Source organism: Aythya marila (assembly GCF_965140915.1).
Source record: "Aythya marila genome assembly, chromosome: 2".
NCBI classification, from domain to species: domain Eukaryota; kingdom Metazoa; phylum Chordata; class Aves; order Anseriformes; family Anatidae; genus Aythya; species Aythya marila.
Genome location: NC_139043.1, coordinates 111,459,656 through 111,486,143, shown reverse-complemented (window position 1 = coordinate 111,486,143; position 26,488 = coordinate 111,459,656). Strand labels below are relative to the sequence as shown.

The window sequence follows — 26,488 nt, the reverse complement described above, 5'->3', positions numbered from 1 at the left end:
TTGCTCTTCTTCATGAGAAAATATGCTCCATATCCAAAAAGTTGCCTGTTCGGGACCTTTTTGAACAAACCTAGAAGATATTTAGAAGTGTTCAGGACTGGTCTGTTGGTACTTAACCCACCAAATCTTTCATATTTTGATATGAAAGTTCATTGATTCAGGCATTCACAACAGTTTCTTTTTACTTAAATGAAACGACTCACTACCATACCATACAGCCATTCTTTCTTTGACTCAGTACCAACTTTCTCTAAAGTGAAACAGAGTCCGGAGTCCACAAGAAATGCTTGATGGTGTGTGCAAGAATCCCATGAAGATCCTTGCTGTGGCAAGAGGCCATCATTCCCAGTATCCTACCTTTTAGTTTTCAAGGACTGTATGGGCTGTGCAATTTCTGCTTGTCCCTCATTCTCTTTTTTTTTTTTCTTAGCATGACCATAAGAAATGGAGGCACCAAATTATCATATTTATAGAGTTGTTTAAGTTAAATAACTTAATCCTCCATCATTGTAGGGTTCTATGATTAGTGCTCTTTTCTCATTGTTGGTTTTTATCATGTTTTTCATTTCATCCTGGAAGCAGTAAAGCACAAGATAGATTCGGGCTGGGTCACAGAGCAATCAGATTGAATGACAAGCAAAGTTGCATATTTAAGAAGTGTAAAAGGTCTGCTTGCCTGCAATTTGAAACATTATTTCCTGTGAAAACAATCTGCCTCCAGAATTTTTGATCATGGTATCTTCTTATCCTTCTAGACCCTCAGTGGTAGTCTTCTGGGAGATTGGCTTAGAAGTTCTATAACTGTTTTTAAAAATAGATTTCTTATCTTTATTCTCTGTTGATCCTCTTGGATATTCTATCATCTGCTTATTACCATTAATTTAATATTTATTTTTTTTAATCAGAATCTGAGACATATAGTCATTCATACAACTCCAAATGATATAGCTTTAAAAAAAAATCACTCTATTACAAGACCCACCATACCATTGTGTAAGTTACTAATTCTGGTATCCTGCTGTACTTGAATAATGGAAAGAAAGATGAGCTAATGATTTTAAAAACTTTTTTGTTCCTTTGTCTTTACCAGCGACTTAGAGACTAAATGCTCCTGGAACTGCTAGTACTATTCCATATGGGTTTCCAGGCAACTATGGGAAAAGGATGCATATATTACACATTCTGCATTATGCATCAATTATTTAATCAAAAGTTCAAAAGGGCTTGATTTAGCATATTCCCTGCAGACAAATCCTTCATAAGGATTTCAGTCTGTAAGTGTTCACTCACAGAACAATATCCCGAAAATGGGTTCAGATTTTCTTTTCTTCTCCTTTTAACTGTAGAAGTCTATTAATATGCTTTACAGATCCTAATAGCTGTTAGAGAGCGGGCATATAACCTGTGTATTTGGCACGTTCACAGAGGGACCACGATTACAAATTCAGCCTTATTTCAGCAGTGGCACAAAGTGGACCAGGTTTGTGGTCTCTCAGATGTCCCTGATTATTTGCTCTTAAAGGCTACCACCACAATTCTGTCTTGTACAGGATTAATACAAGACCTATCAGTGGACATTTGGAATTCATTTCAATGTCAAACAAAAAAAAAAAAAAAAAAAAAAAAAAAAAAAAAAAACCACAAGGCTGTGTATCCTAAACTCCTACCTCCTCATGTGCTTAGAGACTGATTTTTCAACCATACCATTATTCCAAGCAGCTCCTGTTAAGAACTGAGCTGCAGAAAATTGTCAGATAATATTATTTTGTCCTTTACAGAGGAAAATGACTGAACTGGCATCCTTTGAGCCAGTAGTTGACAGACACATAGACTAGGCCACGTCCCAGGTACACAGATAGACTGCCCTCCGCTACACAGGTGTCTCAGCCCAGGCTTGATGCCGACAGCTTTGCAATTGGATCCTAGCTGAAAACCTTGTCTGACTGACTTCCTGAACTCTGCTAACACTGCCATTCACTGTGCTATTTCTGACACAGGCTTAAGGTTGGGCAGTCTGCTCAATTCACCAGCTGATGACTGAGCATTTGCTCCAGGCACCAGGGATTAGTCACCTGTGACCCGGCATGCTTTGGGTTAGTCACCCAAAACCAGAAAGCTTGTGCATCTTATTTCTGTATTTCATTAGGGAGACCAATGGCCTTAATGACTTAAAAAACAAACAGGCAAACAAACAAACAAACAAAAAAGAAACAAAACAGTTATTAGCTTAGTATTCTTCTAGACATTCTAAAAATTGTAAGATACATGCAGACATACAATCTCATAAAAACAAATGGATATCTTGCTGATGATAACACGATCACTGTATCTTCTGAGAGCTGCTGCTTCTTCATGTGAGAGCTTTTTCTTCTGTGACCCTCTTGTTTTTTTTCCTTTCAACCTGAGGCTGTATTTCTAAGCCTCCCCCTTCATCATTTCACTCCCTCTTCTTCAGCTTCATCTTATTACCTGTGGCATGTTTTATCTCTGACTTCTCTTCAGCCCTTGGTCTCTTGGTTGCTCTCTCCTTCATGTTACCCTCATGGCTGCAAGAACACTTTCTTCAGGCTGACTGTCTCTTACACTTGAGCCTTTGTTTCATTCCTGTGTTTTCACAACCTGTGGTAGTTTTACTCGGGTGGGCAGCTGAGCTCTACCACAGCTGCTCTCTCACTCCCCCTCCTCAAAGGGAAGGGGGGAGAAAATACGATGCAAAGGGCTCAAGGGTTGAGATAAGGACAGAGAGATCACTCAACAATTCTCATGATGAGCAAAACAGACTCAGAGTATGGTGATACTAAGATTTATTGCCTGTTACTAACAAGCTAGGGAAGTGAGAAACAAAGGAAAGAAACTAATAACAGAGAAAGGGGAAAAAATATCTAAGTTTTCCTTGGAGCAGCTTTGGAGTGAGTTTGGTGATCGTAGTCCTTTGTTCCTAGGAACCTTCAGTCCATCATCTCAAGCTAGCCCTGCCTCTGTTCTGGACTCAAAGCAGAAAACTCTTTGAGGAGTCATACAAGAGCTCTGTCCATACCTACTTTCTGCGAAGAGTAGAGGACAGTTTTGATGCCCATGCAATAAAAATGTTTTCCCTGAGAAGATAATCTGCAACATTTTGCCTCATCCACGTGCAGTAGCATTGCATTCAAAGTGTACTTCTCCATATCGTCTGCTGAGTTGAGAATTTTGTTGAGGTGGTTTTTGTTGTTGTTTAGTTTGGTTTGTGGTTCCTGTCCTTTTCCTTTCCTTTCCTTTCCTTTCCTTTCCTTTCCTTTCCTTTCCTTTCCTTTCCTTTCCTTTCCTTTCCTTTCCTTTCCTTTCCTTTCCTTTCCTTTCCTTTCCTTTCCTTTCCTTTCCTTTCCTTTCCTTTCTTATCCTTTCCTTTCCTTTCTTATCCTTTCCTTTCCTCTTTCCTTTCCTTTCCTTTCCTTTCCTTTCCTTTCCTTTCCTTTCCTTTCCTTTCCTTTCCTTTCCTTTCCTTTCCTTTCCTTTCCTTTCCTTTCCTTTCCTTTCCTCTTTCCTTTCCTTTCCTTTTTTTATTTTTTCTTTTTTCTCTCTTTTTTCTTTATTCTAGTTTGGGTGCTATCACATAGCTCTGGAGAATGGCTAGGCACTATGCAGCTTTCCTCCACCTTAACTGAACCATCTGCACCATCTTCTTGCCTAAACAGTTACCTCCTCTGCAGAAGGTCTGATCTATCTTCTGCCCTTCCTCGTTCCCTGCTTCATTCCCTTTCAGCCTCTGTCTCCAGCAACTCTTACAAATAAAGCTGCTGTGGAGCCAGCAGACATGCTGTCTGTCTGCGGTGAATGTTCTCAGCAATTACAGGCTTCTTTACGGTGAACAGAGCAAATAGTCCAAAGAAGAAAACTCAAAGTGTAGAGCCTGACATAATTTTCACTATAAATCACTTCTTCTGTAATTCCCAAAGAGTGGTTTTTTTCCTTCTAAAACCATGTTAATTTGTTTCCAGAGTCACATCAAAAGTCAGTCTGTGTATCTCTAATGCTGTAGGTCAGCTTCGTAACCCTCAGAAAATTCAAAGGCAGGCTTTAGCTTAACGGTTATCTCTTATTTTTACCCACCAGCTGTACCTAGGATCATTTTCTCTAAGCCTTCGTGGAGGATTTCTTACAGCATATATCTGGTATGTTAGGACAAATTGTGAGAACAGAAGATGTTGGCCATAAAAATAATTTCCCAGTTTTGTAAGTGTGAAGAGACTGCACAGCATAATGTCCTCAGTGTGTGTTGTTCTCAGTATGGTGCTGGGACTCCACACAATGAACATTCAGCTTCCCAGCACTGACTCGTTTATGATGCACAGTGGCTTTACAGAGACAGTTTTCCTTGTGCTGGATTAAGCCATTTCTAGGCCAAATTCAAACTGAAATATCTCTGTGATATTGTTGTTGGCTGCAGAAGGCTTGTAGCAGTGGAGCTGCCAGTGGTCTCTGGTACATCTCTGTGCAAAGTGTGGCAAATCCTGGTAGAAGTTCCGTGTATGCTCAGCCCTTACTTCAGTTCCTGTAGGTGTCTTCTGTCCCAACAGAAAGTAAATTGAAAGTAAGTCTGTTGAACTCGCTGACATTACTACGACATGAGGAAAGAAGTGAGTCAGTCTCTCAGTATATATAGTTTGAGGAGGTTGACCAACATTTCTAACAAATGAAGTCAACACTGGTATAGCAATGCATCTCGTGTAAAGGTGCTGACCTTCCCCAAGTTTAATTTTCCACATTTCTTTCATCTACATTTTGTCTTGAAACTCTTTTTATTGTCTCAGATTTGTAGGATATCTTTAAGAACTGCATGCATAAAATAAAGGATGACAAATAAGTGGCTGTGCACATTGAGACTCTTACTCCATCTAGGGGCCCTGACAACACCATTAAACAGAGGAGAAAGGATATAGATGTGTGCTACTTCACTTAAATCCCATTTCTCTGTCATTTTGCATTCTGCATTTTTGTTTCCTTTCTTATTGTTGCTGATTGTTGAGTTATGTTTGTGTCAACGGGAGCTTTTCTCCTTTTCTTGGCCTATTCCTCATGCCTGTTTCCTTGAGAAATGTGATGTTTTGGTACGTGATAGCACAACTTGCTGAAATGGGAGTCGCCGCAATTGCCTCCTGGTTCTGGGGTTCTCTTTGCTGAATGATTCATCCAGGGCCTGGAGCACTGGTTCTTGGAGAAGACACCGCTTGGAATATGAGTAATGGCTGGGGAGCAAATGCAGAAAGATTATGTGAACACAAGGACAGATTTTAGTCAAATGTTCTCTACAGTTTGCCTGAATGAGGCATTGTCTATTCAAACAAATTTAATATGAAAAAAAAAAAAAATGGATCTTCAGGATTCCGGGATACTTCTCTCCTTCTCTCAAGGCCAATTATAACTCAGATCCCCAAAGACTTTTAGGCAAAAAAATCCTCACTTTCAAATGTAATAGGTGTTTAAATACGAAAGCCTGAATCGGTGGCAGTAAGTAGCACCTCCATTACCAGTCTCAACAAAAGGTTAAATGAGATTGAAGTCTGAACTGTCCCTATGACTTCAGACATAAGATGGTTTTCTGCCTAAGTCCAATGTGCCACATGAACGTCCTACTTTATATCGAGTCTCTCGCTCTTGACAGCTGAGGTAGATTTGGAGATTTTGTCCTAAAATAAATCAGCCACTCCCAGAAACCCTCTGGATTGACCCAAACGCTTCAGAAAAGAAGAGAGAAGTGTATGCCATCTCTCTTTTGTGTGTCTCTTCTGTTCTGAGGATGAAAAATACAATTCTGATATCAGGAAGCTTACTCAGGCATTAAGTACAGTCTCAGTAGTTCTCTATTTTTAATTGATGAAAATGTTGTGGGCCAAATTCAGTCCAGTTCATGTAAGAAATTATTTAAATTAATATTAAAAATGTCAGTTTAACTATATGTTTGTGTTTAAAATACTACATCTTTCATATTCAAGGAAATACACAGCTGCTAATTCATTAGTATTCTGTACCTTGTGTTGCTGTTTACAGTCTTGCCAACCCTAAATGATTAAAAAAAATAAAAAAGAAAATATTACCATGAGTCAAACTCTGAAAAACAGGAGATGGGCCAAGGAAAGGTTTTGTCTTCGAGCAGTTTTGAATGTATAATAAGTGCTCATTCTATTTCACTGACCTTTGTGATATGACTGAATATTAAAGGTTGAGAATGTAATCTCAACATTTTTTCTATGGCCATGAGGGAAGAAATTGTTATGAGGAACTGTTAAACTGAATATTCGCGTGTCATCACGAGCTTTCAGTGTCAGGGATTTTAGAGAAAACAGCAGTTCATGTGAGATTGGGGATAATACCTTGCATCTTTAGAACTGGCAACACGTACTACTTCAAAATTAACGAACAGTATGAGTAGTAACTCATTTTTTCAACATTTGCATTCGCTTTACAATTGCTTTTTGCAAGTAGCAGTGCCAGAGCAAGCTGAAGGCCTCCTGTGGTATGGAGAGGTTTTGTGGGTTAGAGGGCAGCTGGGAGCAGTTGCATCAAAGGGAAAAAAAAAAAAAAAAAAAAAAAAAAAAAAAAGTTATTTCAGAGAGAAAGATGTGGTATTAGTCAGACTTGGCACATGAAGAAACGCACTTCTGGAGGAGGTTTTATCACCATAATAAGGACATTCAACATGAAGATTATTCTGCCCTTTCCACCTCCGAGGTTTGGCATTATTTGCCTATCAGATGTGATAGCCTTTATGGGCTATTCACACAGCCAAATCTCCAAGCACATAGTCTTTATTCAGCTAAATGCACGGACAAGGCAGTTTTCTGGAGGCAGCGGTGGGAATACACAGCCTTTGATTTGTGTTAGCTTGCTTGACGTTGTGCCAATAGAGAGTTAAAATTTAATAGCCAATGTGTGCTGCATTTCCTAAAATGCGCCCAGTAGTGCCATCCTGTGGTCAGCACCACGGTGAGCAGAAGGCTTGTGAACAACCTACTGCCTGTTCCCTAAAAGCTATTTTGCCTTGGATTGTTACACAGAATCTGAGTTGTGCCAGGCTGTAAAATTATGGTTTGCCACTCAAATCAGTCATTTCTGAACTTCTAGTTTAATCTCATAAACAGGAATGCAGAACTATTTTTATTTTTTTTTCCGGAAACATTTTTTTGAAAATCTCCATAATCCAGTTTCTGTCACCAGATACGTATAGCAGAAATGGCACTTTGAAAATCAGCTGCAGATACAGTATCACCCCACCCTGGAGACATTTTTGCCTCCTTTTGGGAGTGCAGAATCTTTCTCCTAATACATATTTTTGCTGCAGTATAGTACGGGAGCATTATATCTAATCAAAAATTTGAAATGGTATAATTTTACTAATCGAATTATGAACTCAGATGTAAGGCAAATCGCCTTTTATTTTAAGAGAAATGAGTAATCTGTTGTGTGCCATCTGTATTTACTGACCAAAATTTGTTACCTCATGTCCCTGTGAATTCTTTGGCTATTTTAAGGCTGGCACTTGCAAAACCCATTTGAAGGAACTGTTCAGTCAGGTTGAGGCCTGATTGCACAGTGCCTCAAATGAAGCATTTCTTATTGGAATACTGTTAGGGTGGGATAGAAACATAATAGAGATTTATAATATAGGAATACCGCCGTCTGTTTTGGGTTAAATTTACAAACTTTCTGAGTATGGGATATAGGTATCAACACATCTGATACTGAGACTTCGTCTTTAACTCATAAATGTGTTCACCTTTTGAAACAGGTAAATGATATGTAATCAAAGGATCTAAGCTTTGTGAATCCTTAGCAATGGTGCAGCATTTTAACTGTGTTCTCTCCCGTTTCTCATAAAAATATTAAGGGGCTTAGAGTTACATTTTTTATTATTTAATTTTATATATGCCGTACTTCATTCAGCATTTTGAATAAATTATTTCCAAGTGTGTTTAAAAAAAAAAAAAAAAAAAAAGAACCGCTCTTTCCCAGCAGCTGGGTGACAAGCACACGACAAGCATTTCCCCATCCCAGCACTGCAGGGTGCCTCACCCACCGCTCCCCTTTGCAGGATCGACTGTCATTAGCCGTGCTCACCGGGGAGACTGATGGCCTCTTCTGCCACCCACACAGACCCCTTCGGTCTTCAGTTAATTTAGGTGAGACAAAATAGGCAGGAAATGACAGCAGGGGGAGAAGGGGCTTTTATTGTAAGTGAAATTAATGTAGTAGAGGAGAATTTTACCGGAGATCTTCAAACAATCTTAGTGGCTTTTTCAGGTGCCATATTAAAGATGAAAAGACCACATTTCAGTGTGTAGTTATCCTAGCAGTTCTATCTCATTAATAGCTCTTGGCCAAGTTGACAGACACTTCCAACAGAATACATTTGTTTAATGTGCTGTAGTGATCAGAGTCTCAAAAGGCTTGGCAATAACTCATTTTTCATTCTGGGCAAAACAATAGGCAAGGATACAAGGATGCAAGCCTGGATATGTGGACAGGAAAAGATTTAAAACTTTCCCAAAAAAAAGTCAGTGCCTCAGCTCTATGCATCTTGTTCTACAGATTTCCAGGTATCCAGCAGCCAGCTTTAGCAGCCATTCAGAAATATCTCCCGTGCATGTAGTTAGCTTGCACGTGCACAAACAACCCCAGTCTTGCCGGGCAGTACATTGCTCAGGCAGACTGACTCAAAGCTCCATGTTGCACAAAGTCCAGATTGTCCTCTGGGACGTGTGCCATGTGGGCAGGTGAGCTGCATGAATTCAGGGAGACCAAGAACGTCTGAATTGCTCCATATGCAATGGAGAAGGATCCATCCTTTGGAAGAAGGATGTTTCAGTTGGCTGGTCTGAGTGTTTAGTTACTTATCCGCACACTACTCCTCGCTGTGGGTATCTGTCAGTGGGGTGGGTAGGCAGAAGTAGATTGCCTCACTCCAGCTTTCTGCTGAGCTAGTGTACACCACACACCTGCCCTCTGTATGCCTGACATAAAACATCTTGAGGATGCAGAGGACTCTTTCTCAAGTGTTCAAGGTGCCTCAAGGCAGGCTCTGGTAGTTGTTTTTTTTTTTGTTTTTTGGTTGGTTGGTTTTTGTTTTGTTTTGTTTTGTTTTGAGTTTGCCTGCATGTATCAGAAAAGGGACCTAGAGCTCAGCTTACTTGATCAATGTCTTTATAGAAAATTGGTGGCTCAACAGGTGGCACGGTCACCCTAGAGCAGGTTGCTCAGGTCTATGTCCAGTTGGGTTATCTCTGAGGATGGAGACTCCACAGCTTTTCTGGACAACCTATCACAGTGTTTGGTGGCCTTAACAATGACATTTTGTCCCATACGTTTAAATGGACTTTGTTGAATTTTTAGTGCCCCATTGCTTTCCATCCTTTCACTATCCTTTCCCTGAGAAGAGTCTAGCTCCACTGTCTTTACTCCCTTGCATCAAATATTTATACACACTGATAAGATCTCCTTGACATTCTCTCCTCCAGGCTGAACTCAGCCTGTCCAGACCCCTCTGAATGGCAGAACGACCATCAGGTATACTAGCCACCTTTTCCTTGTTTTTCATCAGCTGCAAACTTGCTGTGAGTGCACGCTGTCTCATCATCCAGGCCATTAATGAAGGTGTTCAACAGCTTCAGCCCCAGTATTAGGGCAGTGGCCTACATTTTCCCAAATCTTTCTTATGCTGCTGCTGTACTTGTAGAAGCCTTTCTTGTTACCCTTTACATCCCCTGCCAAACTCAGCTCCAGATGGGCTGTCTTTGACAAGACTTCAATTTTACAAAGAAAGAAGTAAATATTGGCTCTGGTTACTCTAGGTTATCAATTTATCAGTGAATCATCCTATTTCAAACTATTATGTAGAGCTACAACACAGATATCTAAACTCTTTAGATTTCTTTTTGTGTAGTACCCTGAATTTTCCGTAGAAATTAAAGCATTTGGGGATCGGAATAGCATAGCAGTAAGCATTCTGAACATTTTTTTAAGCTTAAAGTGTTTACTCTGCAATCACTACATCTACAAAACCTAGAAATCCCTTGAAATGGCAGAAAGATGCAATGAAACACATTTTGATAATGACAAATTCATATATGCACTGACAACCTAGATGTCCACTACTCTCACTTTTTGGAAAGCAAAGGCCCAAGAGATGTTAACAGCTTTCAGAGCAGTCAGAAGTAGCCCAGGGCACACCAAGCTTGTTGGTTAGCTGCTTAATGGGTGCCCAGCTGTGCTAGAAATCCCTGTGCTGTATAAACTGTCTGGCAGCAGAGAGGTAGATAAGAGGAGTAGAGGGGAGCTCAAGAGATGTGGGAGCAGAAATAGGAGCATAGAGGATGTTTCCAAGTGTAGGCAGAGTGCAGGCTCAGATATTTGGGCAATGAGCATAGCCTGGGTGTGCCAGGCCATGTAGGGTGGCATCTGTCACCAGACATACCCAGCCAAAGAGCTGCATACCCCATTTATCGCCCTGAGCAGCAGCAACACCCTGGTATATTTTCTTTTTCATGTAATTTGGCACCAGAAAACGTGAAACATTGCAAACCACTGTAGCTGGCACATTCGTCTGTGTAGTGGTAGGACACGTAGATAAAGCTTTCACTAGCATGCTGTGGCTGCTGGATTTGAGGGGCAGCTTGGCCACAAAGAGGTGTCATTTAGTGGGAAAACACACCTTGCTCAGTGCTCTGCTACCCCCCTGGCAGCAGGAAAGAGGAGAGGAGCAGGAAGAGTGAGCAACTTTCCAGGGCTTCATAACAACAATGATGACAAACGGCTCCAACACCCTGATTTGCGATGCATTCACGGATTCTAGTCTGAAAAAGAAGAATCATCAAACATATTTTATAATATTTTGGGTATTGTTAGGACAAGGAAGCATAAATCTGTCACTTTTAATGAAATCTGTGTGAAATACCTGGCATACAAGTGCCACCGATTTCAAGTGACAGTGCTAGTATGTTTAAGCTCAGGCATGTCTGTAAGTCCATTGCTGAACTAAATTTTTTAATGAAGCGTCACCTTAGATTTTAGAAATAATTTAGATAAATGCTTTTTAAAAAGTTTTTCATCTATTCACCAACAAACAAAAATCTGTCAAGGCAGAATTCTGTTGTAGCTATTCTGTTGGCATGTTTAACTTAGATTTAGTTAGACCTACTGTACGTTAAGTAAATTTGAATTGATTATTAAAGCCCTAATTTAGTCGCTTCCCTTGTTTGATTAAATGTAATCTTCTCTTCCACGTTCATTTAATAATAAAAGGAAAGATAGCATTGTAGAGTTCATGGTTCAGGTGGAATACCAAAAATGCGGTAGAAGAGATGAGGATTTTTGCACAAGTAGATCAGCTTAATGCTAAGAAAGCTTAAGCACACAGACTGGTTTTATTTTATTTTATTTTATTTTATTTTATTTTATTTTATTTTATTTTATTTTATTTTATTTCTTAGAAGATAAACTTCCACTAGTTTTCTTTTATATGATTGCTTAGAGCAACATCATTTCTTGACAACTGACGTTTGAAGTAATCTTCTGCCTTTGAGATTAGTGATATATCCAAGATTATCTATATCTCACAGCCTCTGTATATCACAATGATTCTAAATAAACCAAATGATGGAAACAAGACTTCATTTTTCACCTTACAAATAAACTTTAATTTCTTTGCTTTAAGCTGAAAAAAATGGGAGTAGTCCACCTCTTCTCTCACATTTTGGCTATTGATACATCTTTATCTACCAAACAGAAAACTACAACTTGTAAATAGCCATTAAATTAAAAATGCATTGATTTTCTCCTAATGAAGAAGCTAAAGAATGAAGTTCAAAATCAGTAAAACTACCATGTATATTTGTAGTAAACAACATCGTTTTGTCCAAAATTCTCCTCTCTCCCCGTATATTGACTACACCTCCTCCACAAATCAACCTGCTGACAGAGTCGTAGGATGGTGGAATTCTGCACTGTGACTTCTAATTACTGTTTTTCATTGTAATGAAGTAGTAAAAGGTGATAGGAAAAGATGTTCTGAACACGAGTAAAGGCAGAAGGGCAGGATATAAAACTTCAGGGGTATCCCTAAAAGCTTTTCAGTTAGAGGAAAATGCAAAACTCCTTCAAAGTGAGTCAGACGTCTTCCATCCACACTTAGATGCTGCAAAAGAGACAGACTAATTCATTTACAATGTGCTGGTAGCAGTCACTCTCCAAGTATTGTTTTAACAGGTGAAGGAGTTCACTGAAGGAAATAACATTTGTTATTTGGAGTGTATTTTCATGCATTAAACTTAATTCTCTGCAATTTGAGCTATGTCTCCTCAAAGTGTGCATTTGTTGCTAACAATTGCTGTGGAGAAGTGAAGGGCAGCCATCTGCAGTGCTGTTCATCTGCCTCGTCCCACTTCTGTCTGAACGGATACTGAATTTTATTTACATTCACTAATCACTGTCTGTTGCTGAATGTGCTCAAATACGGAAACAGCTTCGGCAGTCTTTAAATATTATTTAATCTCATATAAACGTTAAATTAGCAGATAGTGTTTGCTATAAAAGATCTAATAATGCAGATGTTTAGCATAGCCATGACTTTAGAAATCACAACAAAAAATCGGAGGGGAAATGCTAGTTGAGCATTTGCTTGTGGAAATCGACTACATTTTTTCCAGACAACAGGCAGATGAGGAAGATTTGCTATACCTGGGTAGCTCTGCAGTGTACAGAGTGGGCAGCCTTCCTGAAGAGTCCTTGGAGTTTGGCTGGGCTGTATGGTTTTGAGTTGCTTTATTCTACATAGTTGCTATACACAAGCTGCTTTTTCTCCTAATGTCTAATGATAGCTTGGTGGCACTGTAAAAACAACTGCCAGATTTCTGCAGCTTAGGAGATCCGTTTCAGAAAGGGCATCTTCCTCATGCTGAGGGGTAATCCCCTTCTTAGGGGGAAATGTGGGCAAGGCAGCAAAAGCAGCAACAGTAGCTGTGAAGAAAAAAAAAAAAAAAAAAAAAAAAAGAAGATAATTAACTTGCAAGGTTTGACTTTGTTGAAGGCATTAGGTCAGATTATAGAGGAAAGAATGCTCTCTTGCTTCCATAAGCTAGTTTTGCAGCAAACTTCCTATCACCACAGTACTTAGAAATCAGATTCAGGTTTTATTGCCCTATGTGTAATATGGTACAAAGTAAGGAGAAATGCCTTCTTCAGTGAGGTTAAGACAATCTCCGGGATGGATGAATAAATACATGGCATAACAGATGCTGTAGGAAATGGGCAGCAGAGAGGATGAAAATTAAAATGAGAGGAAAGTAAGCTTATGCAAAGTTTGCAGGATTAACATTTTGTTCTTATATTAAAAAGGGTGTGACCCTACAGATACCTTATTAGCTGTAGATTGATACTGTCATAAGTTTCTAATAGTACAAATGGATAAAGAGGAGCTTACAGAGGCCTGTGTTTTTGTCTGCTTTTTCCCAGCATTGATAGGTTGACTTGGCAACATGGTATAATACTTAAGCCTGCTTACTACGTGAGTAAATTTTTTTAAAAATAGTATTCAGCAGGGTACTAGACCCAGATGCAATCTGTGCTAGGTCAAGGGATGCGGAGGCTGTGGCTATGACAGGATCTGGTAGCTATTTATACAGATCACAATATTTATTATTCATATTTTCTGTAAAAACTAATTATTGTAGGCCATGTGGTAGTCAGAACAGAAAAGACATCTTTTCTTGATGTTTAAAGAACGAGGTGTGGGATTCGTCTCCTTTAACCTTCCCAGCCCTGAGGTCACAGCTCCCGCACGCTTTGTAGTCAATGAAGAAACATAGGCACCTTCAAAGCAGTGCTCATCCCACTTGTCTCCAAACAGCCGTTTTGGATGCCTGTTCCTTTCACCAGTCGTAGAGGGAGCCTTGATCACCAGCTGACACTTGACATCTGTTTTCTGACATTTAAATTCAGGTGGGCAAAATCCTGCCCATAACAACTGACTTGAGTAAAGGCCAGGGTCTTCAGTCCTCCATACAGCAATCTAACAATATCTCCTTGTGGTTTTCTGCTAGGCATTTAAACATATATTTTTAAAATTAGCAGATCTTGTTAAAAAGTCTGGATCTTGTCCATCTTTCATTTCCTCCTCCAGGAAGCGTTGCTTTCTAGCCTCTGTAAAGAGATTAGAAATTCATGAGTAAAATGAAAAATAAAATGGTGCAGTAGGATTGTTGTTTATTTGGCTTCAAGTGGAACCAAAGTGTTTCTGGAAAAAAAGCCTAAGTGAAATTATTTATGGTGCAAATGCACAGCAGTTCCTTGAGACTAATACTTTATGGTGGGTGGGGGACAGTTACTGCTATGTAATTTCCACTAAATCACTTTCTTAGACGCATGCCCTACCTTTGTGGCATACCAATGAATACCAGGATAGCCTGTGAGTCTTTCAAGTTAAAGTTAGTGCTAAAAACAATATTTTTCTCTCAAATGTGTTAGTGTATTGATATTATTAGTCCCACCTCTGCTAGCCTCTGGATATTTCCATTCTGAGGACCATCACCAAAACTAACTCTGGGTATGATATAGTATCCGTGGGAAAAGAAGAAACTCATGAAAATTAGACAGCCACATAATATCAGTACTGGATCACATGAAGAATAAAGACACCATTCCCCATTTCCACTTCATTCCTTATGCCAGGTGTTTTCCTCCATGCTCTCTTATTCAAGTGTTTTCTGCTAATAGGATCCAGCAATTAAAGGTAAAATACTGTGTTCAGTTCTCACTGTTAGGGAGCCTGGAAGTCTGGTTCATCCTGCCTGGATGGCCTTTTATCAATGCTAGGAAAACCATTGCAGTTCCCCACAACTGCAGAAGTAAACCAGGTATGTAAATGGCCAGGACAAGGGGCTTATCTCTGTGTTTGTTCATTTGCAATGATCAGGTTTGAGGCTGCTTGAGATGTACACTCAAGCAGCCCTGATGACATGATTTATTACCCTTTATGTTCTCTTTTTCCACTGCCATGTTTTATTTTCTTTCTTTTTTTTTTTTTTTTTCATTTACCATTCTCATCCACTCCCAAATAAACAGCCTGTCCCTGTTTATTCCTTTCCCACTGGCCACAATGGTGCTGATTTTACATCCTTACTCAGTATTTATGATAGGGTTGCCCTAGTAATTTCTGCCTCTGTCAGCAGTGCTGCTCATCTAGTAACCCTGTTTATGCTCTTTCTGGGGTTGCTCTCTTGTTAGTGGAGCCTCAAGTTAAGGTTAGCCATCTGCATACGTATGTCTCCCTTTCTGCTGTTTCTTATGCCTTGTAATTTCTCTCATTGCCACCTTTCCAGTGTAGCTACAACCCAGGTTTGACAGGTCGCATGCATACCCCAGCACCCAGAAACCCTCCTGGTGACACTGCTGGTGTAAGGACCTTCTCCTTCGTCTACTTATCTGAACTACCAGGGACCATCCTCATGGACAGCGGCAGATAGACCTTGGGAGAAATATCACACTTAGCCTTCTGCTTTCTGCTTGCCTTTCCTTTCTTAATAAGGCCACAAAATACAGGTCCATGGTTTGGCTATTAGCTGCATCTTTCAGCATATCACCCTATATTTCTTCCTTGGCTGCCTTATACTGGTGGCCCAGAGTAGGAAACTCTCATTAACTCTTCTCTCTGTAAAAAACTCTTCTGTACCATCCAATGGCCTGCTTTCTGGTGACTTCTTCCATCCCCTGAGCCATGTGGAGAAGCTTCCCAAAAAGGGGCAGGTAATATGTGCCAGCTGTCTTCCTTGGGATTGTTCATCTCCCATTTACCCAGATTATTTTAGTGGCAACTTGACAGTAAAGACTGATTGAATGGGAATGGGCATGGCCGTATTAAAAGGATCCAAAGAGAAGTTGTGTGATTCCCTGCCTGGCTTAATTCAGGATGTGTCTCTCAAGACAATCTCCTGACAGCATACAAGGTCAGCCATAGAAGTTTCTAGTACAAAGGCCAAATAAACAATTAAGTGTAACATCTTGCAGTTTTTCCCAATCAAGTGGAAAAGTGCTTTGTATAATGCCTGAAGTAGTTGCTGCTGCTATTGTCACTCACCTGTATGCTCTGTTTTCTTCCTTGGGTGTTGCAGCTTACACAGCAGTAGCAGATTTTTTTTTTCCCCTAAGGTAGAAGGAAAGAAACCCTATCACTGGGAAAAATTCTAGACTAAGTAAAAAGACAGTATATCTGGTTTCATTTATCTAGCTAGTGACAGTTTACATTTCTCTGCCACCAGACTATCATGTCACATTGCAGTCTGAGACACTGCCTTCAAACCATGCAAGTAAAAATATAATGATGAGGATTAGAATTAAATTTCTCTATCCACAATAAAATGGTGGATTCCAGATATGGGTGGCTCTTGAAATGAAGACGTATCACCATGCTAAGTAATAGGAACCGTACAGTACTTTATCTAGTAAAAAGAGAGAATTTGCACCCTGAGCCTCATGGTTTGTTTTCCATTGAAAATTTAGTAGGAAAGAAGGTAATATGACTGAGAGAGAGAGAGAGAAAGAGAGAGATGATTCTTTGAGTTCGAGTTTGAACTAAATCCAGATTTCAAATGAGTGTGGGTTTTTTTAATTTTTGGCATGGTCCACCATTTCAAGAAATGCCAATTTGCAGCAAGCTGATCATACTGTCACAATAACAGTGCTACGCAAACAAGATTTTTGTTCAGATACAATGTGAGGGTTGAGCAGAGATTGTCCTTTAAGCTGTCCTTGCAGGCAAAACCAGCCCCCGTGAAATTCAGCTTAGACCAGGACTTTATCAAAGAGAGAGATTTAACAAATCATTTGGCAAATATATTTAGAAGACCAAAATATGACTTTGGGATCGCTCCTTATGTGTACTTTATTTAAATGTGGCTTGTCTACCCTGACTCAATTGCAATTCTGTTTCTGTAAAATATTTTGCCTTCAGTACAAATTGCTGAAAAGAATTTTCAAAATGTCACTGTGTGTTAAGCACTTAGTATTCGTAGGATCTTCCGAAAAGCCCATCTGCTATGCAAATTAATATCTAAGAGTAATTTCTGAATGGGTATTCATAGAGGCATGGTTCAGAAAAACAATTAGCATATGTTTACCTTCCAGTGATTTCAGTAAAATATAGATTTTTACTTGAACACTTTATACAATAAGAAGTGGTTTCCTGAGCTGAAGTTGTACTTATTGCAGCTAATTATATCAATATATTGTTTGCATATTAACGGATTTGATTTTTATTTGCTCATCCCTTTGCCAAGTTTAATTCTCAATGATGGAAAACGCATTCATTCATTTCATTATTCAAAGATCATGTCCTGCATGATGGTGTTATCCCCACGGTGTGGTGTGCTCAGGAGTGTGTCCCCCTGACTGTCTGTGTGCTGTCCCCTAGTGCACCTGGTGGACATCTGGAACGTGATAGAAGCACTGCGAGAAAATGCCCTCAACAACCTGGACCCCAACATCGAACTGAACGTGGCTCGCCTCGAAGCTGTGATTTCGACGATTTTCTACCAGCTCAACAAACGGATGCCGACGACCCACCAGATCAATGTGGAGCAGTCCATCAGCTTACTGCTGAACTTCTTGCTGGCGGCCTTTGATCCGTAAGTCTGCCTTCAGTACCCACACGGGCTTCCCTCCTTTCCTGACTGGCAAAAGGATTTTGCTAGCTCCGGAAATATCTCTGGAAAACAATTCAACGAGCTATATTCTGACCCAAATAATGAGCATGTGAATAGTGCTAACTAGGGAGAGAACCTAAAATTAAGGACCTCTACTTTCCTTTCTGCTGAGCCAAATTCAGCACAACTGTGTTTTCATCCAGTTACTCAGATTTGTTCCAGTTTATATCAAAGAGGAATTATCTACAGAAACGAATTTACATCCACTTCTAATTTGCGTAGTTATTTATTGACATAGCAGTGGCTGACACCACTGCAATGACTCTGCAGCAGTGACAGGGGTTAATAGCTCATTATTTGGAAAGAGCTCATTTTCCTGCAAGTTCTTGCAGCTGTAAGCAATTTTTTTTTTTCTGGCTCATGCCAGTGCAGCATGATTTTGAGACCATGACAGAAATAGGATAAAGACCAGGAGGTGAAATTGAAATTCATGTTGTTTATTACTGCATGGGACCTGTATTACAGAAAGGAAAAGTTCAAGATAGAGCGAGCCACTTACCTTAACAAGTGTACCGTGTATACATATTATAGTTAGTGGATATGTAGACATCAACCCGCATTGCCGTGTTCAAAATCCTCAGAAACAAATTATTGGAGAACAGTGGTTATATCTGCAATTTATCTCCTTATGGCTTATATTTTGAAAATTCACCAGCTGAAAATGCTGTCGTGACACCCTAAAATAAAGATGCTGCCCCTCTCTTCCCCTCCCCTTTCCATCCTCTGGCTTGACGGCCTGGTGCTGGCTTGCACCTTTTGGAGCCAGATCAGCCGGGCGGCTCAGTCGCCATGGCAACGGGGAGAAAAAGTACTTGTTCCACATGACAGGGCTGCACCCAGCCTCCCCTCCGGCCGCTCCGAGGGAAAAACAAGAAGTCAATCAGTTGTGAAACCGGAGCCTTCAGGAATATTTTTCCCCTCTCAAGGGCAGTAAAACAGGGAGCAGGCGCTTTAATTTATGCCGTTGCAGCTGTGACAAGAGCACTAAAGGACAATGGAAATGGCCGGACACGTGCATCGGTGCATGCTGCAAGCAAAATGCTTCCCAGCTGATAAACACAAGGCCCAGGGCTGTGGAAGCAAGAGCTGCGATAACGTGCTTGTTCTGTAGCTCTCTGCAGCGGGGGTAAAGATGTCAGCTCGATGTCAAGGCTGCTCGCAGCAAAATGGAGGGAAGGGTTTTACTCCTCTGTAGGGAAACACAAAATCTGAAGGGCACGGTTTTGCTTTCCCTGAGCACAACATCACACGTTCTGTGTGTTGTGACTTGTTTGGGGCTCCTGTCAGGATCTGCAGGGGAGGAGGCTGTAACCTTGAGGCAGTCCTCCTCACGCAGCTGCCTCCAGGCAGGGCGCACGGGATGCGTTTCCCAGGAGGGCAGAGACAGCTGGAGGGTCCTGAGGAAAACACACTCTGCTTTGGGGTCCAGGAAGGGTACCGGCTGCATATGACCTTAGTTGAAATGCTACAAATATCTGGTGTTTGGTTCATTTGACTTAGTAGTTAGGAGAAGGAGGAGCAAGGCCTTTTCTGGTGGTCCCATGCTCACACAGAAGCCATACGTTGGATATAGGAAGAAACAGGCATGGGGCTGTGAGGCCGGGTTCTTTCTCTCCATGTCCTTCCCTCATCTAAAGAAACCAGGCAGTTAAACTAAATTACCCTAGAGCCTTCTTGGATGGGAACAAGGGTTTTATTAGGTGCATGAGTCATGCTGAAATCCCAGTAGTCACCCCTGAAATAGTCCTGTTGGCTTTGACCTGGGTTTACTCCTTAGTTTTTTAGCCTTGTGTTTTCAGGAAATGGGCGGCCTTTCTCAAATGCCATCCAAAATTCCAGATTGTGAGGAATTATTCCTTCTCTTTAATGAATGTTAATAAGATCACATTTGATTCTATGAACACAGACAACAGCAACAACAACAAAAAACAAACCATAGAAAAAGCAGAACAGCTTTCTAAGACCAAAACAGCATAATAGTTCTTCAGTATAAATGTGAATGCTGTTCAAAGCTATCACAGACTTTTTTGGCGTCTGTGGCTATGCAGAGCAAAAGCTGTTCCTGCTGTGCTCTGGGCAGTTCCAGAAGAGATTGTTCGGTTCCTCGTGTCCCATGTGAAATGCAAAGAAAGGGAGTGGAGAAGTGTAGTCTGTCACTTAGCATGTATGAAAGGACAACAAGGGACAAGTGAATATGTGATTTGAAATCCAACATGCCTAACCACTCTCTCATTTATTCTGCTCTAGTCAATGTGTGCTGCCCCATGTGTACTAGGCTGGAAATCTGTCAGCAACAGGCTGAAGATCCTCTGAGCTTTAAACAGAGCTTCTTCCTTCATTTATAGCCCACTGAAAACCTGGCAGGTTTCTCTGCCCTCTGGCAGGGGGCATTTTTCTAGGTCTGCAATACTGTTTTCTTCTCAGGAGCTAGAGTCTGGCCAGCAAGCCTCAGAGGAACTGTTGTGCAATGCCATGGCATGTTGGCAAGCTTGCCTACTGCCAGTACTGAGAATTCATCCCAATTCTATGAAACACAGATTTTTTCATGTCTCTGGGGATTCCTTAGGCCTGCAGATAATTATATCTCTGTACTGCTTGATCCCAAAGGAAGGAAAAAGTGAGGAAAAATTACAGTGTGTGAGATTTCATGTTACACTGACAGTAGTGCTCCATCATGCTAAGCCAAAATCAAAATGCAACCTCATAAAACTGCAAGTCAACAAAATCAAAGTTCATAGACACAAGTGCCATTCCAATTAGTTTGCCCCAGTGTATGAAATTCATTATCATGTCATAGAGGACCCTGATAGACAAAAAACAGTGAACACGTCTGACTTTAAAGATTCTGGACAAAAATGTGCCTGATCTGCAGTTTTAACTGCACATGAAAATTGGGCAATAGCTTTTGCTTTGAGGCCTCAGGTGATAAACTGGCTGTATGTAGTAATAGCATACTTCCTTTACTGGCACAAAAGTACTATGTAACAGGATGACAAGTTCAAACCTCTCAGAAAAAATCATCCCAAGACATGTCAAAGCCTGGACAGCCAGCTAGGTGGATTGTCAGCCTCATTCAATAAAGCAGTTCCTAAAAAGACTCTTATTATACAGACTGTAAGATATTCTGTGCTAGGTCATCTTCAGCACTTACTCAGTATTGCAATACAGCTGTTCTTGCTGCAAAGTTTGACTGACAAGATCATAGCAGATTTTTCTGTTCCTTGACACATTTGTCTAATGATTGGAGCTGTGAGCTCTGGGCGATGAAACAAACTAAATCTAGTTGTAGGGGCTAGGCTTCTGCAGAGAAAAGAGGAAATATATGCCCTTTTTAATCAAATGTACATTAGAGCCATGCTGAGTTCAACACGTAAAGATGTTCAGTATCTGTTTTGGAAATATAATGTCTTGCTTGGCCATCCATTTGGAGCTGTGAAGTGTTTAATTGCCTCTCTTCTCCACCTTTGCTAATCCTTGGAAGTGATACAGTCTGGCTGGTTTTTAGGAATGAAGTCCTGCAAAACAGTGTATTTAAGAGATTTGGCTGTTACAAATTTTGCTTTCCAAAATGAAAGAATTTAGCTTGATTCCAATAATTTCATACCTGAAACCTATTTGTGAAAATGGGAATTTGTAATTACAGCCTCTGACATTACAGCTGTCATTGCCCTAATTAATGTGGGTACAAGGAGGTCCACATATAACTGAAGAAATTTTCCAACTTTTGGAAAAGGTAACACAAAGAGGTGATGGAGAGTACCAGGGGAAAGTTTATCAAGCAGTCTGGGGGGGGTTCCTTGCTCTGGAGAGAGTCCATCTCTCTCTGCAGTCACACATTTAGAGAAGAAACCTTCTGCTCTGCTCTGGTGTCTAAAAGCATGTATTATTTTTTGCCCTTTTTCCCCCAAGCAGCAGGAGGTAACCTTTGTGCCCTGGCCATCATTCCCTTCTCTAAGTACTCTATCCTGTGCTGCTGCTAAGTGCACATCAGCTCCAACAGTTGCCTGGGCCATCATTAACACTTCTAGTGCTTTTCTGTAGGGAACTGAAGAGTAACTGCTGGAAGAGGGGTGCTTTATAAAATCAAAATATTTTCTGTCTTCTCCAATTTCCACTAGTAGAATTTATCTCTCTTTGCATTAGCCAGCCTAAAGCTTCATTCAGGGAGCGCCGACTTGAGCAGAGGACTTCATGCTGCTGTGAGCCACTGCTTTGGCATTTGTTTTTGTGCCACAAACAGTGCGATGCCCCACTGCTGCCAGTCAAGGGCATCTAGTGCTCAGCAACAGCTTAGGGCACTCCTAGATCCAAGCAATACTGGAAAGTCCTAGGCCATATTATCTTGTCTGTTTATCAGTCGCATATATTTATGCATGCATATTTGTATATGTATGCACACACACATACATATTTGGAGGGCAAATTGAATTTGTACAGGCTCTAGTGATGCTTTTATGAATACAAATGACCGATACAAAATACAATGTCAAAACTAATCAACTCAAACTGAGAGATTGAAGAGATAAATGAAATCTTTTTTTTTTCCTTTTCCTCTGTTCCATAACTGTTTGAGTACAGGAAATGCCAGTGGCTCTGGGGTGGAAAGCTGAAGGCGAGTTGATGAGCCTGCCACTCAAGAATATAATCCTGTTAGTAAATGTAACTAAACCTACTGGGAAAGATATCTAAATCTGAAGCACTTCCACATGGGATTTATTTTTTCCTCAAGTTCTTCCACTGCTTCTTAATAATGCTATTGCTTCCGCTTAGCATTTATTTTTCTTTAGTGTAACATTTCTTTTAAAGTCAGGTAAAAACCTCATGATAAAACAGTGCGGAAAGACTCCCAGAGGTCTAAAGGGTAACATGCCCCAAAAGAATGCCAAATGACCAAATTCTCAGCCATGCCTACAATTTGTTTGCACAGATTAGAGCCTGACCAACAAAGGAAGGAAATGCAGAAGGCTGGAATAAATTCTTAAATTCCTGTACTGGGATTTTAATCTTATGAAGCCAGTCAAAGAGAACACAATGTAATGAAAAAGTAAATGTGCACCAAAGCCAGCTTTATAGAATGTAGTAAAGATTTATATCTTAAATACTGAAGTGGTGAATTTATTTCATTTTGTCTGCATCTCTAGGTGATTTTCTGACAAAAAGCAGAGTTGTAAATGTGTAAAGAATATTTAGAATTAATATTTAAAATTATGTACTACATTGTACTAAAACCAAACCTAATTCACTGAACCCTACAGATTAGCTAGCCAAGCTTAGGAAACTGGCTCATTTTGTAAAGTCAGAGTGACTTAAGAATGAACATAGCCATGAAGCATGTAGCATGCTTTAATGTACTAAAATGAGCATGCCATGCATGTCTGCAACATACGTATATATTACTGTATTAGTCTGCTTTGGGGTTAGCAGAGGGATACACAATCACAGGCCCTTTGTCTCTCCAGAATCAGTTAATCTTTTATCTCTGATCAGACATAAGTTTATTCATTAAAATTATGAGCGACAATCAACGGAATAATTTCATAAACATTGATGGAGAGCTAAATTTCAATGTATTGCTATTGCCAGTGCAGTTAATCTTATTTAAGAGATAAATATATATATTAACGGGAAATACCTTATAAACATAATGCTCCCTGGTAAACACTGAATATTACAGAACCTCCACTTCAAAATGACACAAAACTAACTGTATTATCTGTCCCCGTCATTAGCCCTATCAGTAGAGTTCGGAAGGGAACATAGGTGTCATTTTGTTAAGCTCACAGATAGTGGCTGAGAATGTCTCTTTTTTTTTCTTTTTTTTTTTTTTTAACATGATGGCAATGTCTTTTTGCTGATGTTATTAAAAAGATATATGCAAAGCTACTAAGTAATGCTGAGAAGTTTGGATGATAGATAAATGTGCCAGTGAGATGTGGACTTGGACTGCCTTATAATAAGACTCCGAGGATTCAAGGAAAAAACTCACATTTCAACATTTGAATGGCAAAGGGGAAAAAAAATGAATTTTAAAAAGCAGATGAGCTTAAAAGAGTCTGATTATTCTCATCTCAGGGACTGAGCATTATAACATTTTTTTTCTGCAGTTCCTGTGAACATTTAGTTTTGCCTAAACTTAAGGGATAGTACTTTTAGGAGCTGAGTGCCTTGCAGTAAGTCAACTAATGTATTACTCGGACAACTGGAATATACCAAGGTTTCTATAATGGTAGATAACCATTGGGTGCCATCAGGACTATGGGGGGAGAATAAGAGAATATAGCAAGAGGAGCAATGAAGTTAAGCCATTGAACGCTTGAGGACAGTTAAATGAAGAGGTAGCAATGTGTGAAAGGTAAACATCTTGAGAGTACTGTATATGTTCAAAGGAGGAAAAGAAATCTTTTTTTTCCTACCTGAACTTGACTAAATTTACAGGAAAAAAATGTCTCTTTGCCTATATGGCATATTCTTATGCATATTTGGACTTTAATAGTATTATTCATTTTAAGGTGAAAGTAGAGAGCCAGGTGTAGCCTCAATCTGAACTAATCAGAGACAAGAGTCTTTTACATACCACCGCAAATGTCCTTTGCCCATTCTGGATGCATGTTCTTTCAACATTTTTCAGCAAAGTCCTTATAAGTTCATGGGGGTCAGGTGTATCATTTAAATTTTTAGGTTTCTAGGGTGCATTAATGGGTACAATACCCAGCTTTTGTAATCCTGTGATCCTTTTCTCATTTTTTTCACTTTTGCTCCCAGAGTGTTAATTTTTGCATTCATTTGCAGTCGTTTGGTGATAGAAAACACACAGGGCACTTCAGGAAGGGAGACCTCGAGTGTGATAGATGTCCTTCGGTGCTGCTGTGGCACAAACAGCAGTAATAATCATTATCTTAATGCATAATGAGATAAACACTTTAATATTGAGATGCATATACATGTTCATATACCTAATAAATCACTTCTGAGATCTTTACAGAACAATGTATAGATGTGTGCTCCTGCAAAACAAACTTTTGATTTTAAAGGTCTGTCTTCTTTTTACATGAATCCACATAATAGTGTGCATTACAATGTGTCATCTCAATGATAAATATATGAAATTGAAAGGTCCATATTACAAAATATGTCTACTTTCTACTTTTGAACAGGGAAGGACATGGCAAAATTTCAGTTTTTGCAGTCAAAATGGCCTTGGCGACTCTTTGTGGAGGAAAGATCATGGACAAATTAAGATGTAAGTATTTGGGATGATATTCTTTGTCTGTTAATCGTTGTTGTACTTGGAGATGCAAAAGTACAGGTAAGAGAAGATGGAATTACGATAAGCTATAGTTTCATGCCTGGGTATAGGATTTGCACTGTGTACATCTGCAAGTAAAACCCATTAAAAGGTTGATGGAATGTCACATCAAAATTCTTATTTTTGAAGATAAATTGCATGTATTCAGCCTCTGGTTGGTGAGTGCTTCAAACATTCAACATCATGAGGCATCATTTAGCAATTTCTTGGGCTTTTTTTTAATAACATCCCTCTCATTTCCCACTTAGAAGTACGATATATTTATGAACTATTTATATTTCTTCCCATAGGGCACATATTAATGCCATCTATTTTGCAGAATGGCTTCTCATTTCACAGGATTTATTCCCAGTTCCCAAACAGCTAAGGCATAGTTTACTTGCAGCAGCAATGAAAGACTTCCTATTGAGTGCTATGATTTTTGAAGCCCAGGTCCAGAACACCATTTTCCAGACTTTTTGACCAAAGGATTAATATCAGCCTTCGGTTTCCTCTAAGCCTTCTACCACAGCCATAGAAAATTAAATTTACAAATTTTTGTTGATTAGAATAGGCAAGTAGACATCACAGATGTGAATTTAGTCTTCCAGATTCGGTGCCATTTTTTTAATACATTATTTCTATGTAGAGATACAAATATAAACTGACTGTAAATTGGGAACACTGACTGTAAATTAGGGAACACTGCTCCCTAAGCTACTTTAAGAATAAGGAACAGGGTCCATCCAGTGGAAGGCTGGAGAATGATGCTGAATTTTCCCATAGCAGTCCCCGGAATACTTCCTGTCAATAGAATTTCTACTCCAGCTTCCTAGAAACGAAGCAGTTGACATCACAGCCTGAAAAATGATGCATGTTTCTTAGTCTGTGACCCCCTGATAAGCTTAGGATCCTTTTAGACAGGGGGAAAAGTATAGACTGACAAAGGAGAAACATCCAGGAGTTATAAAACTTTGTGATATTATTGTACATGGAAAAAAAAAAAAAAAAAAAAAAAAAAAACACAAACAAACAGGGAGAAGGATAAAAAGTAATGTACTTGAAAGAGCTTCAGTGCTTTGTGTGTCCAAAACAGTAATAACAAACTTAATGAGCTCATTGTGAAGATTTAGATTTGTCAGGGTAAGCTGGCAGTAGTCAAAAAGCTGATGTTGTGTATCTTGTCAAATTAAATTCTTCTTATCTGATTAAATTGCTGCCTCGTGTCATGCATCAGACTTCACTTAAAAAATGACCCCACAGAATGAAAAAGCAGGAATATTTTCATATCAAAATCAGCTCCTTTTTATATGTAAATCATTCCCTGTGTATTTTATTGAGTATGGTTATAATTAAAATGCAGTAATAGTGGCTGTTTCCATAAGCAGAACATGTTGTTTAGCACTTCTGGTTCAGATCAGATGATACTGAATTAAGAGCAAATCTGTAGCTCACTGAAGTTACTGTGTCTTTTTCT

General features: G+C 39.7%; 1 protein-coding gene across 20 annotated transcripts in view; it reads left to right on the top strand.

Moving 5' to 3' along the window:
• Window positions 1–26,488, top strand: part of DTNA (dystrobrevin alpha) — a 218,686-nt gene that overhangs the window by 132,165 nt on the left and 60,033 nt on the right. For all 20 annotated transcript variants that reach the window (XM_082752992.1, XM_082752984.1, XM_082752983.1 and 17 more), the window contains 2 exons: window positions 17,435–17,648; window positions 24,881–24,966. In XM_082752992.1, the coding sequence (XP_082609118.1) occupies window positions 17,435–17,648; window positions 24,881–24,966 (300 nt within the window). The remainder of the gene's footprint in view (window positions 1–17,434; window positions 17,649–24,880; window positions 24,967–26,488) is intronic.